The sequence below is a fragment of the Anas platyrhynchos genome, chromosome 2, assembly GCF_047663525.1.
Source record: "Anas platyrhynchos isolate ZD024472 breed Pekin duck chromosome 2, IASCAAS_PekinDuck_T2T, whole genome shotgun sequence".
NCBI lineage: Eukaryota > Metazoa > Chordata > Aves > Anseriformes > Anatidae > Anas > Anas platyrhynchos.
The window spans coordinates 49,102,329-49,116,461 of record NC_092588.1 but is presented as its reverse complement, the minus strand read 5'-3'; the positions used below and the strand labels follow the sequence as shown (position 1 = coordinate 49,116,461).

General features: G+C 41.3%; 2 protein-coding genes across 7 annotated transcripts in view; one reads left to right on the top strand and one right to left on the bottom strand.

Moving 5' to 3' along the window:
• GNAL (G protein subunit alpha L) overlaps positions 1 to 12,642 on the top strand; it is a 196,982-nt gene extending 184,340 nt beyond the window's left edge. For both annotated transcript variants that reach the window (XM_027452063.3, XM_038174859.2), the window contains exons 8-12: positions 371 to 429; positions 652 to 772; positions 1,653 to 1,783; positions 3,441 to 3,508; positions 7,452 to 12,642. In XM_027452063.3, coding sequence (XP_027307864.3) covers positions 371 to 429; positions 652 to 772; positions 1,653 to 1,783; positions 3,441 to 3,508; positions 7,452 to 7,598 — 526 coding nt within the window. In that variant the 3' untranslated portion in view covers positions 7,599 to 12,642. The remainder of the gene's footprint in view (positions 1 to 370; positions 430 to 651; positions 773 to 1,652; positions 1,784 to 3,440; positions 3,509 to 7,451) is intronic.
• Positions 10,733 to 14,133, bottom strand: part of MPPE1 (metallophosphoesterase 1) — a 28,440-nt gene continuing 25,039 nt past the window's right edge. For 4 of the 5 annotated variants that reach the window (XM_038174863.2, XM_027452066.3, XM_038174860.2 and 1 more), the window contains 4 exons: positions 13,783 to 13,854; positions 13,549 to 13,671; positions 12,644 to 12,784; positions 10,733 to 11,206 (listed from right to left, as the gene is read on the bottom strand). In XM_038174863.2, the coding sequence (XP_038030791.1) occupies positions 11,024 to 11,206; positions 12,644 to 12,784; positions 13,549 to 13,671; positions 13,783 to 13,854 (519 nt within the window). In that variant the 3' untranslated portion in view covers positions 10,733 to 11,023. Of the gene's footprint in view, positions 11,488 to 12,643; positions 12,785 to 13,548; positions 13,672 to 13,782; positions 13,855 to 14,133 lie in introns of all 5 variants that reach the window. The other variant, XM_072034690.1, reaches the window with a different exon arrangement.

Sequence of the window (14,133 nt, the reverse complement as noted above, 5' to 3'; positions counted from 1 at the left end):
TCCTCCTTGTAGACATGTACTCTCTGCACCATGCTTCGAAATATGATGAAACCTGTGCTTGTTTGTAATGCAGTAGCCCCAACCAAACATGTCACGTGCGTTTCCGCACACCAGAAAGGCCAGCACTTTTCCTGGAAAAAGAGTATTTCTCACTTTATGGTAGCGTTCTCCTGGCAGAGCAGGGCAGGTGGAGCGGTGCAGCGCTCTGACATGCAGCGCAGCGTCCGCAGGTCTCTCTTCCCTTCAGGCAGTACTTTAGTGCCGCTGTCCTTGGAGCTGTCAGATTCATAAAATGAACACTTGTGCTGCATGCTTCATGTGACTTCCCTAGTGCACATGAGTGATATAACATCCTATGGCTTTTTAACAGCATGTTTGATGTAGGTGGCCAGAGAGACGAGAGAAGAAAATGGATTCAATGCTTCAATGGTAAGTGAAAATATTCCATGGTTTTATTTTGAATATACTTCACATTTACATCATTTTCCTTACGCTAAGAACATAGTGTCACTAATGCAAAAATCCAATGTTATAAATATTTTCTTCAGGTGTCTGGGGCAATTCGGGGAGTAATGGTGGTATTACCCCGAGGTGTATGTGCTGCGATAACAGTTTCTTTTCCCTCTCCTTTCTTCTGTGTGCTTTGTCCAGATGTCACGGCTATAATCTTTGTTGTGGCTTGCAGCAGCTACAACATGGTAATAAGGGAAGACAATAACACAAACAGACTACGGGAATCCCTGGACCTTTTCAAAAGTATCTGGAATAACAGGTAAAATATACTTCTTTCTTCACCCCCTGCAAGTTTAGCTACATTTCAATTCCCTACAAATTAGAACCCATTTTAGCAAATACTCGTATTGATTATTCAGAAAATGTCCAGGTGGGGCCAGGTCACAGGGTGCATGTGGAGTGGCACGCATTGCTTCACCACTGCTGCCAGAGTGACACATAAATACGGGACCAAATAGCAGTCTGACTATGTTCCTAGCAGAGAATAAATAAAAACAATACTTAAGTTAATGAATTTTTTTTTTAGCACACATACCTCACAGTGCTTTGCACTGTGAGCTGACTGAAGGTAAAGTGAGGAAAAACATTAAGTGAGGTCCCAAAGGTGCATTGCCACAGTGATGGCTAGGTACTAATTGGGGAAGAAGAGGGATTATTTACTTTTGATTCATCAGGTGCCATACAGGTCATCCTAGCAGGCAGGATATTTCTGTGGATGAGATATTGGTTAAGACAGAGCAGACTGGGAGAACAGAGTTTTCCAGCCTTTGTCTTTTGCTTCAGCAAAACCAAACAAAGTAGACAGAAATGTCAGTTTTTGGACTGTGGTGCTTTCAGGAACCATCATCAGTTTCCCAACTTGATATCAAAAGGATAGTTTAGAAAACAATGTTTGAAGACCATTCCTTCCAGTTATGTCTATTGGAGATTTTATAAGTTTATATACAGATCCTATAAATATATCCACCAGCATAGATAAAACTCAACTGAAATAATAATTTTAGATTTTAGTTCTTTTCTGTAGAAGTATGTTCCAAATAACCCATGCAGAGACAGTCCATAAATTTTCCATTGATGTGATATGTTTTCTTTGATTAATGTGTCGGAGATAACCCAAACATTTGGTTTGTTTTTGACAGGTGGTTACGGACCATTTCTATCATTTTGTTCTTGAATAAACAGGACATGCTGGCTGAAAAAGTCTTGGCAGGGAAATCAAAAATTGAAGATTACTTTCCTGAATACGCGCATTACACTGTACCTGAGGATGGTAAGTTTTTTCACCACTTCAGGGCTTTGGCTAACTGGCATAGCCCAGTCCACAGCACCTCTCTGTCTCTGTCACACACGCACACAAACTCACAATCACACAGCTCTTTCACATGAAATGTTGTTACAGGAGTGTACAAGGCAAAGCAGCCTGCTCTGCCCTGTGCTGTTCAGGCTGCTGGGTTTGTGATCAAGTGAGTGTTACACCTGTTTTATACCAGGCAGACTGTTTGCCAAATACTTCAAGTCTGTGTCCAGCAAAAGGAGTAAAACTTGCACTTTATGACCACTATAGCCTCTGTTTCAGCCAATTGACATTTTCCCTGCCACAGGGCTCGAGGTGACCTGTCAGAAAAGGCTTACATCCTCCACTCACCATCAACAGCAGCCTAAATTATGGAAATGAAAGAGTAAGCGATTTTCACCTTCCATTCAGGCCTGGAATTTCAAGAGTATGATACTGAGTTTCAAGTGCAGAGGATAAATAAACGTTCCTAAAATCTGAGTTAACCTGGCACGAGTTTTATAACCCTAAGGACTTACAGAAATCTTTTGTCACTATCACATCAATCTCTCTCTCCCAAGCATACACTCCATATACATCAAGTTTGGGTAAATTGTTAAAATCAACATTTTTCATAGTAAGCAAGTTGTCAGGATAAAGTCGCTTTTCATGTTTCTCAGTGGGATTTCACAGCAAATAATCCTGAGTGATCCAGAATATTTACATATGAAGCAGCACTCTGTCTTTAACCTGTTCATTTATTCTCTAATTTCAGACCACATTATTTAAGGTCAGCAGCACTGAACTGTAAGATGCCGCTGGTTATGCAGCTGCTCTCGGTTTATGCCTACTGCTGTAGATAAGAGTAGAAATGTTTCCATATCCCAATAAATTTTGTCCTTTACAATATTACGTTTATTAGCATTTGATGTGGTACCTTAGTTGAGGAGAAACCACACCAAAGGGAAATGAAGAGATTATCTCTTCACTGCATTGTTTGATTTTTACACTTAGAGTAAATACAGTTGTTATATGGTCTGGATAGAGACGACTTCATGACGAACAACTAGTACCAAGGAATTAGCCTCCAGTGCAACAAGAATTTAATCTCGTACATTTAAGTGGCAATACATCTAAGAATTCTGCTGACTTGGGGCCTGGAAGAAAAAGATACATTTTAAAAGATCTTTTAATAGTATGACTTTTTTTTTTCCAAGCGTAATCTTGCTCTAGCCATTTTTAAACCCAAATCCCTGCCTTCAGAATCTTTTCTTACAGAGGTGCTCTTGTGTTGCACAAATCAAACAGCTCAGCTGCTTTTTCTAGTCAGATTTTCTGATAAACTTTAAACCCTAACCCCCATTTGGTTTGCTTTTATGTGAACAAATTTATGGATGTGAGTAAGCCTCTTCATCATGGTATGACCAATGACGCTTGCACAAGTTTCAGCAATTTTCAGGACCCTAAAAGATGTTTAGAAGTTTATTTCAGATTTTACAGTCTGCTTCCATTTCAGAACTGTGCATCAGGAGTCTCCTGTGGCTTTAATTTCTGTATTGAAGGACTACTTCCTCTTTATTAAATCTTTTATTATGAAAAATGGAGGATTGTTTGCTTTTCATGTTTCTGATGTAATTTGTTTTTAATTGAACAGCAACACCAGATGCAGGAGAAGACCCCAAAGTCACAAGAGCCAAGTTCTTCATCCGGGATGAGTTTTTAGTGAGTAATTTTGATCTTATGCATGATTCTATCATAGGAAATACTGGCAGATGGCATAGTTTATTTAGGGAAAACTGACGGGGTTTTGCAGAAAGCTAGAAGGAGAGGAGCGTGTCTGGCAATTCCCTAACTCCTTTCATCCGCCCATCTTGCAGAACTTTCTCCGGCACTCACAGGTTTTTAATGCCCATTTAATACAAAGTCACCTGCCTTGCAAAGTACCTCACAACAGGTAGGTAGGAGCTGGAAGCAGGTGTCTGGCTGCCAGCTCGTTGCCAGGCTCACCGTGGGTGCTGCCAGCATCACACTGTGCTCGGGAAGGCAGCGCCGCGGACTATTTCCATTGCAAGTTAGTGAGATTTCCTGTGGTTGGCTTCACCTGTAAGATGCCACTGACTGTTGCCTTGGATGTTTATTTTGCGTGTCAGTCCAGTCCGTGCCCAAGCAAATCAGCTTTTGGTTTTTTAACCTGCAGTCTTCCAAGGGCTTTGGCGGTGTTTAGCTGGCAAGAGGGAATGAACGAGAAAGCAGATTTTATCCTTAAAAATTAATTCTGTTGACTGTTGTGTGAGTTAGGAGGTTTGCCTCGCCCTACTGAGGAATCAGTAAGGAAGCTGACTTGTTTGGTCACAGTTATTTTTGTGATTAAGATTTCCTCTGAAGCTGGAACCGAAGAGGTGTTATCTACATATCACAGATAGAGGCAATTATCAGTCGCACAATCACAGCCCAGCATTCCTACCAGAAACAGGGGCTTAATCCAAAATAACTTACGGTTTCAGTCATATTGAGTCATTCCAACCCTGCAAAGTAGTAACGGAGACCAGAACTAAAGCTTAGCACTTCAAATCCTGCCCTACTTATAGAAACTATATGGGGGTGTTCGCGAGAACAAGTGTAATCATTAGAATTAAGAAGTTTGAAGTCATGCGTTTAGAAGCATTGTTAGGATTTACAGCTGTTGAATCAACAACTGAGAAAGAAGCAATTAATTATGTTCACACTTGGGGGATTTCCACTCACTGCCTTAGCCTTCCGGATTATGAGGAAAACCATCAGATTGCACTGCTCTGAAATAAGAGTCACCAAAAACAAGAGCACTTTGAGCCAAGGCTCTCTGGCAGTCATGCCGACGTGCTGTGAGGCAGACAGGGAGGGTGTCCAGTTAGGAAGGAGGGTCCAAGGGAACCAGGTGAAAGGAAAACTAGGGTGAAACTCCCCGCCTTTTTGTTTCTTCATTATCCAAAAAAATACTTCAAGGGCGAGATCCTTACCTGCGATGACTCACGTGCGTTATATAAAGAGGCCACCTACGAAGCGGGTAGGGAGGGAAGGGGGTGTAGGCATTGCAACCACATGAAAAAAAAACAACCACAGAGCTGCAGAGGCCCTTGGCAGCTGTGGGTGCCATGGGTTTGGGGTGCAGGAGCAGAGTTTGGGCTGGGACCAGCACCTGCCAGCAGCTCCCGGGGCTTGGGCATGGGGCCAAAACAGCTTCTCCCCAGTGCCACCCGTGCACTGTAGGCTTGGCAGAGAGCATCTCCTCCATAAACAATTCCTGGGTTTCTCTCTCCTGGTTTTGTGCTTTGTTTTATTCAGCTTTAAAAAAAAAAAAATAGAGAAACTTAGTTATTTGAACAGTTACTTTAAACTTTCCATCTGTTTGAACGGGAAGTCTTGCAAGCGAGGTGTTTCTGGTCAGGTAAGGGGTCTGAAGAGCCTGAATGAGCCTGGTGGGTGGTGGCAACAACAGGGCCAAGCAGGGACAGAGGCTGGTGCTCAGGCCAAGCAGAAATGGTCCTGGGGAGAGGCTGTGGTTCTGGAGAGGGGGATACAAGACAAATAGATGCAGCGTACAGACTGGGGAAGGGGTCTCATGTCCTTAGCCAGGTGAAAGGAAGAAGTAGTGATCAATCATTTTCAACCTGCAGATAAGTATAAAAACATCCCCAACAAATACAGCTAAAAGGTAACATACGAGCATTAGGAAGGCAAAACGCATCGGCTGCTCATTTCAGAACCAGTGTGGCTGCCTGTGGTGTCTGCAGGCTTCAGCAGGAGGTCGGCTGCGAGCACCGATGAAACCAAAGTGATTAATTTTTAACCGGGGAAAGCGCTGGGTGAGGCCTGGCAGGAAGCACGCTGCTGCTGCCGGGCTGGCAATCCAACTCGGCTTTCGACGATGGTGTTTTCTCTCCCAGGCAGCTCTCGCCGCTTGCCCCCCAGCTGGTGACAGCAGCTCCCGTAGCAGGAAATGTGTTTTAGAGGAAATTCTCCTTCCTTCTGACACAGGCTGAAGGTGCAGGCACATCCTTTCGCCTCCCAAGCTCTCTGTACATCCTTTCTCCTGCCAAGCTCTTTTGAACTCATTGTTCAAAACACTCCCTATCCCAATTTTGGTGTTTTGTACACAAGATTCTCCAGCTGGTGATGTTTTGTTTTAATACATCCCCAGTATAAAGGTAACACCCTTTAAAACATTGGCCCGGCTCCTCTGGTTCCTTCTGGTTTTTAAAAAGCTCTATTTTGGAGTTGTAGGAGCAGCTGTTCGGATACACAGGCTGAGCTTCCTCGGCTCGTATGCCTGGCTCCTCACTGAAAATTTTTTGTCATCCCCACCCCTGGAGTCCAGGGACGCTGACATTAAGCGTTCCCTCTGGTGTTCTAGGAAAGGAAATGTTCTTCCATTGGCCCAGAGCGTATTTTTCCCCTCTGACCTGGTGCCGAGTAAAACACTACTCTTCAGATCGAGTTTTGAGTGGGGGTGAAAATCTCACGTCCTAAAATGAGAGAAGTGTCAGGGGACAGACTTTCATATAGATCTGCAGGGGAAAAGATGCAAAGCAGCTGTTGCATCAAAACCAGAAACACTGCTGCACTTTTTAGTGTTCCCAATCATTGTTACTTTCCGTGCACGCCACCATCTTTCCAGCCCTAGGGGTCAGATTTCCTCCAAATTTACAAGACACTGATCTCCCCAAACAACTCTAGGAGATCTGGAAGCCTGTGTCCTGCAGGTGGAAAAATACAATCAAAATTGCAATTGTTTCAGAATTTTGCCACCATTGAAGTAGTTCATAAAACTTTTATTTCATTATTATTTAATGTACTTCATGCTTCAGATATGGTCTGAACAACTTACCCGTGAGTTGCATGGGGTATTAAATTAATATTTCTCATGAGGGTAACCCTTGAAGTAGATACTGAGTGTAGCTTAGTAAGAAGAAAATATTTTTAATATATATTTAAGAGTCTTCTGTTTAATTAATGTCGAATATCTAATTTTACCTGCAAATATCTGCAACTTCTTATTGCTCTATTTATATAAAACACTGCTTCTAGATGCCAGTAGTTTTGCATATCTTTAGCTGGACATGCTTAAAAGCTTACTCCCACTTGTAAAATAAATCACCGTATTAAAAATGTACAGTGTAGCCACAGAGAAAAGACCATTGCCTTTTGCTGTTTAGCCATTATAATTTGCATTAACATTCAGAAAAAGTTTACAAAAAGGTTTCTCCCAACAACTGGCCTCCATCTTTGATGAATTTCTCTATCTTCTATGTCTTCAGGATCTGGACTAGGATTTACCGATCTCAGCCCTATAGCCACACAGAACAAAACTGTCACTTTTAACATATTTTAAGGTTCTGGGGCATTTCAACAAAATAACATTGGAGCTTAAGTCAGCAACCTAAAGAGTTGTGCAGCAGCCTTATGAAAATTTATTTCTGAGTGGTCTGATGTTTGCTGGCTTTGTGCTTGTTTTATTATTTTACGTGAACCCAGCCACTGTATTGGTAATTCCACTTTATTTATTTAAAGTATTATATATATGTAACGTGTCCAAGTTTCTTGGCCTCCAGTAAGTCCCCAGGTCACCGGGAGGGGAAACCTGTGAGGAACAACTCCTTACCATGTTTTTTTCTCTCTGTTTCCACAGAGGATAAGTACAGCGAGCGGAGACGGCCGGCATTATTGCTACCCACACTTTACGTGTGCAGTGGACACAGAAAATATCCGCAGAGTGTTCAACGACTGTCGAGACATCATTCAAAGAATGCATCTTCGCCAGTACGAACTCTTGTGAGGGGGATCACCGTGGAACCTGTGGTTTTAAATTCTTTGCTCCTTACTCTTTCTCTTGATACTACCCCACACAGGGTGGAAGAATATACTATAGAAATGTCAGTCTCTTCACTTTGTTTACTTTAATTATTTAACCTTAAAGCTGATTCGAAGCAAGTTTGGGTTGTTTTTCCTTCATGCTTTTTGGGACTATTTTTGTGCTTTATTTTGACATGCCACTTCTTCGTCATTCCACTAAGCCCTTTGGCTACCTCTGTTCCCTTAGGTTTTGTTGTTTTTTTTTAACTGAGCATGACCTGCTAAATTTTTTCCAGCAGGTTAACGTCAGTTCAAACTGGTATGTTAGCTGGATGACACTAAAAGTCATAGCTATCCCTCTGTGTGGGTTTCCTTTTTAACATGACATTGAAGAGTACTTGATGGGTGAAAAAAAGATTAATGCACTTTGTATCAGGTTATTAAATACTGTTGAGGAAGTAGACACACAATGTAGCAGCACCACAATATTTATTACTCTGTCACAGTTTTTAGCATTTCTGAGTTGCAGGTCAACTGATAAAGTGACCTCCTCTTTTAAGCCGTTACTGGCACAGGAAGTAGAGTAGATAATGAGAGGAATAGTGAAGACAAAGCAATTTTTCTGGGGTTTTGGAGCTAAGTGTCTCTGCACACCTCAGGCATTTGAATTACAGCTACTTTTCAGCCTGTTGCATCTAGGCAGAAAATTTACCACCCTCACTTACGTTATTTGTGCTGTCCACAAATGATCCTTTTAGTTCCGATCATTCTTGGACAACAGTCCTCTCCCTATATATATTTTTTTGTTTTACTGCTGGTTTATTATATTGTACAGACTGTAAAATGTAATATTATTTTGTACAACTTTATTGAAGAAAAATACTTGTAGAAGATCTTTGTGCCTTGATTATGGCTGTACCTGTAAAATGAGCTAAGATGTAAGTATGTTTTTGATTGCGCTGTACAGCTTGATGTCAACCTTACCTGCAGCAGTGACTGGAGGTAAGAACTTTATCTGTAGAGTTTAGGGGTTTTTTTCTGGTTTATATAAAAAAAAAATGCTCTTTAGTATAAAAATTATAAATTATGCAAATTAACCACTTACCTTTCCAAGTAAGGTATTACAGTCACCGGATGTTGCAGCAAACATGCCTTTCTCTTTTGAAGTCTCAGCTTTAAAACATTGGAATTCATTCGAGTGTCCAAATTGCAACCTGGTGTTGTTTTAATGGGAACCAAGGATTCTTTTTTTTTTTTTTTCCTTTATATTTAGAAAATATGTTTGGTAATTCTTTGGTCATTCATAGAACTTCACAATTGCACAGACCGATTGTGAATGTGTAAAGCACCATTATATAGAGCTCTTCAATCTTTGTACCAACAGCGGCTTTCATTGTGCAAGTAAATAGCGAGAAAGAAGAAAAAAGGTGTATAAACCCTTGTGTCTGGCCTAAGAGAATTACAAGATGACATTTTTATTTCTCTTTTAATAAAGAGACACATTAGAAAATTGTTTTATTTTAAATATTGTAGAATCAAAATGTGTGAATATTTCTCAAACTTGAATAATTTATGCAAATGACATTCTCAAAACAAGTTGTGGTACAGTACAATATATAAAAAGCAAGAATTGCTGTAGCAATAAGGCATGTCCTTTTTAGTAACTATAACACTGCTTTATATTTTATACATAGGTGTTTTATGTCTGTGACTATATACTTTTCCTGTGTCCAAGATAACCTGTACAAATGTCTAAAATTACAGTTGCAATAACAGAAACCTAGAGAAGTGTTAGACTACATTACTTTATAGAGTGTTTTACCACACTTCGGACCATTCCCACTCTTCATTTTAAATTTAGGGAGAGATTAAGAGCTAACACATTCCCAGCATTGGCATTATAAATCAGCAGGTTTGATTAATGATTTACTATCCACATCGTTGCTAGTTAGAAACCTTAATCAGTCATCTTTTAAAGTCAGACTACAGCCAAATTCTATACTTGTTTCTATTTGATGATAAATAACCCCCTTTTAGATACTATAATGTGAGCATCTCCTCTTCTCAGAAAGGTGTATATTTTAATACGTGTCAGTTCAATTTAGTCAGCAGATATTTCCCAGAAAGCGGAAGGCTGGGTGGACTAAGCTAGCAAACAAGATCCCCAGATGCAAAGATCCCCTCGCTTCCCATGCCAAAGAATCAGAACGAACAACAAAGGATAGGCTTTTCTCCAAAAATAACCCCTACCCCAAGAGTTCAGGCTAGAGCTCCCAGCCGCTGCAGGAATGCCAGAAGGAAAGCCGGTCCTGGTGTGCAGCAGCCCCTCTGTTCTTCCTGGGGCGGGTGGGGAGAAGCGGTCAGGATTTGTCGCATCCTCCCTGAGACACGGCACGCAACGAGGCTGAGCTCAGACCTTACACCCTCCGTGCTGCTGCCGGTGCTGGCGGTCTCCCCCTCCCCAGCAAAGAGCTAGTGCAGTTCAAAATGTGACTCTACAAGAAAGCTAACAAAACTTGGCGGCCCTGCAGGAATCCAAACTAACGTGCATTCCTATCCCTAGCTGTCTGTAGACTGAGGGCCAAGGCATAGGATAATGTTACTGCAGCTGTATTTGACCTTCCTTCTTGCAGAAGATCGGCAACTGGAGGGCCCCTCACCACACAGATCTCTGGGATGCAATAGGGCCCTCTTTTTTAAGCTCATCATAGCACATCTTTTTAAAAATAGCAGCTTGAGGTGTCGCCCTAATTTATTTTTTTTTTAAAGCAGGTTTCAGGTGTGTATCAGCAAACTGGATCTGCGAGGCTTCTTCCTGTTGTTGTCTGGTAGGCGATAACTGCAATTTGTAGTCAGCTAACAGTTTAATATGTCAGGAACTGGAAGATTTCTTGTCCCAAACTACAGTCCCTTACATATGACATCCTATAAAGGTTACGGAAATCTGCATCTCTCAGTGCTGATGTATCTAGCTTCTGCCTGACCCTAACAAACAGACCTATGACATTAGAAGGGCCATGCAGCAATAAAACAGAGAAACGTTTCCAGTTTGCAGGACTGAGCCTCCACCAGGGTAAGACACTAGTGCAGATAAGTGATGAGGCTATAGGATTTACATAATGTACAGTTAAACTTTTAATATACATATTTGATACAAAAATTATAGCAGGAAAAGGACTCATTTGATTGTAGAATACAGTATTTTTGTACAGCATGAAACGTTCATTTTGGTTAATTATTTATCCTGTAGTAGTCATATCAGCTGTATAGGACTTCTATGGTATGTGTAAATGCAACCTGCCTTCAGACTAGCAATCAAATTAGGTCATTTGCTGGCATGAATATAGTCTGATGTTTGACTGTTCTCAGCTTTGGTATTTCAGTGACTGAATGCAGATGTTTGGCTCTTCATACTGCTTTATGCTTACTGATTAAATGCTGAGCAAAATAAAATGGTGGAGTGAGAAGCTGAAAATGAGCTAGTATCAGGATTACGAGCAGAGCACCTGCTGCACAGTATATAGTAAAGACTGTGCTCTCATGCGGAAGGAAGCATTTTTGGAGGGAGAAGTCAGTTGGTGTTATGCTGCCCTGGAAAAGAAACGAAGACTGTCACTTTGCTGTTACAGTAGGTTCTAAATCAGGAGTAACACCATGGCTGTCAGACCTCCCGATTTCTAAATTCGGTGTTGGGTGGCAAGGGTTGGGGCCAGTTTCCTAGTACCAGTGCCTTCTCCAGGGGGCTGAAGAGCCCATACTTGTGGTGCTGGGCACTAACTGGAACAGTCACCAGGCCAACGTTAGCCCAGATGCCAATCTTCCCTCTATTCCATCTAGAGTAACCAGAGAGCTGGGCTCCTCATCGGATCTGCCTTCAAGAAAAGCCTAACTTTAGCTGCTGTTAACCAACCTGGAAGGAGCCTTCCCAGGCTAAAGTTAGGTTTTGTGAATGTGCCCCTTCCTCACCCCGAACCCTCCTCCTACCCAGTACATGCTGCAAAAAACACATTGGCTAATCCAAATTGTGTACGTGAACTTCAGCAACAGGGAACTTCATTGGGTTTTGGCTTGACTTCTAATTAAAGTTTACAACAGTCTGAGGCTGATTTAAAACAGTAGTGAAGATGATGCAACTTTAATTAGCCAACCTCTTGTTTTGCAGTGAAGATGCACTGTCTGGTGTGTGCAGAGAGAGCCTATGTGGTTTGAAGGCAGCTACTCTCAGGAATATGGAATAAACAGAACTACTTTTCAACAAGAAATACTAACAGTTGCATAAAAACGAATTTAAAAGTTTGGGGCTATCTGTGTATTAAGCAGCCTAAACTCAACAGCAGCAAAAATACAGAAAAGATTCTCCCCCCACCAGCCCAAGTCACAGACTACTCTAAGCAGATTGTAGGTTTTGCTTCTTACTCCAAGTTTCTAGGAGTTCTGTTTTATTTTTGAACTGGGGAACTAATTGTTTTACCTCTAAGGATATACTGAGCACTGGAACTGCCTGCGAGAGCATAACCAACACACTGTATAAAATGTGAATTGGACACGAGGAGACAGACTATTGGCATGTGACCAACGTTTTCACTGTGTGAAGTGGTTAATGCACGAGTTTGAAAACCATGATCACCACGCGAAACTTTGAGGTGGACGCGGTCTTGTTTTCGTAGTTGGTAAATCAACCGAGCAAAATGAGTCTTTCTACTGTTCCGTGCACAATACTGATTATTTTTACAAGTCAATAGTTTACAATGCACCCTCTTTATAAGAAACTGTTAGATGCTTGTACCCATATACTAATTAGACCTTGAACAGCATTGCTTTGTACCACACGGAACATGTGGCTCCCACAGATGTACTTTATAAAGTGGATGCAGTGTACTGAGTGGGTTGGGTGGGTAGGCAATTTTTTTTTTATTATTATTTTTTGTTTTTACAGGTAGAATCAGTTCTAAAATATAGCTGACTGCCATGTTGATTTATTTATGAAAGTTATCTGACAAAAATAAAAAAAAAAAAATTAAAACTTACCATGATGAAACTAGGATTGTTTCTATTCCTCCAACTGAACGATGGGACGCTGATCTCTGGAATTTTCCCCGCATGCAGCACTTCACAAGCACTATGGGTGTGCCCACTGAGAATCAGACGGGGACGAAACCACCATAGCAGCTAGAAAACAAAATGGTAAAGCACAGCAAGTCATGACTGAAAAGACACTGAGCGTAAGACCCAGTTTTTCTTCTGCCAGAATGAATATGTGGGAATTCTAATAATCTTACCAAGTGTTTTGTATAAACTTTTGTTTTCCGGTAAGACATCTGTTGATATTGTAATATCACTCCCCTTTAGCCCTTATCACAAGTACCAGACTTTTTCTGGCCATACTGATCAGAAAAACAAAGCCAATAGCATGCTGTTGACATTACAAATAGAAAGATCTTGTTTTTAATAAAGCAATGCTGATTTCTTGTCTAAGAGAGAATCTTGTACTGCCAGTCTTGAGCAAAGACATTTATGCAGAAGGAAATAAACACTGCCCACTAGATTTTCTGGAAATGTTTTGACTTTACATTTTCTTGTAGCTCCTATTGCAGCAAGAGCAGTACTCTCAAAGCATTGGACTTTCTACTGGGTTTGTCAATAATCTACACATCACATAGGTTGCAAAACACTAGAGATAAGAGCAGCGCAACACACTTAAGAGCACCGGGATTTATCACCTGCAGAATCAAGGCCATGATCATGATGATCCTCAAGGGAACAGCTCTAACAAGCAGCCTCACAAAGGCCACATTAAAGCAGGAGCAGTTGTGGTCGTTATGTTTCAGCTAACGTTTGTCCTTTCCAAAAGGTTCTAATCTATAGGTACCTGTATACCCGTGCCACAGTCCCTCCCACCCACCCACCGATACTCGATCTCCTAATGTATAAACCTTTTGCGATGCCTCCTGAGACAGTACATCGTACTTCTCTTTAAATGGGATGTTCTTCTCCTCTGGAGGGGCAGAATCTTCTCCACTACACTCAGCATCACTTTTCCGATAGAAAGGGTAATGCTGGGAGAAAATCAAAGCAAGGATCAGTTGTTAATGGTCCGGCCTTTCTAGAAAGGTAACAGATGCACTAAAAACACCTCAACGTGTTGCCTCACCCCCTCTCCAACACACCTGTAAAAGGATTGGTTCCGAAGCTGGAAGCTTTTCCACGTCACTGCACCCTTTGTTGGAATGATTCCAGTTCTGTGAATAAAATCAATCCATACATATTGTCTTCACCTACGTATGCCAAAGGGTTGGGGAAGGGAATTACACAATAGCTAGGTTTTGAGGGGTTGGGGTTTTTTTGCCTTTTTTTTTTTCATGTTTTGAGAAAAGCAGTAATAGCTCAGAGTATAGTATTTAAATACTGTCCACTGTATGAAATTTTAAGAGCCACTACGGTGGGTCAATGGGCAGTGCTTGAATTTCTCTTTCTGTATGTGCTGTGAATACAATTACATTCTTTCTGAACATGGAAAG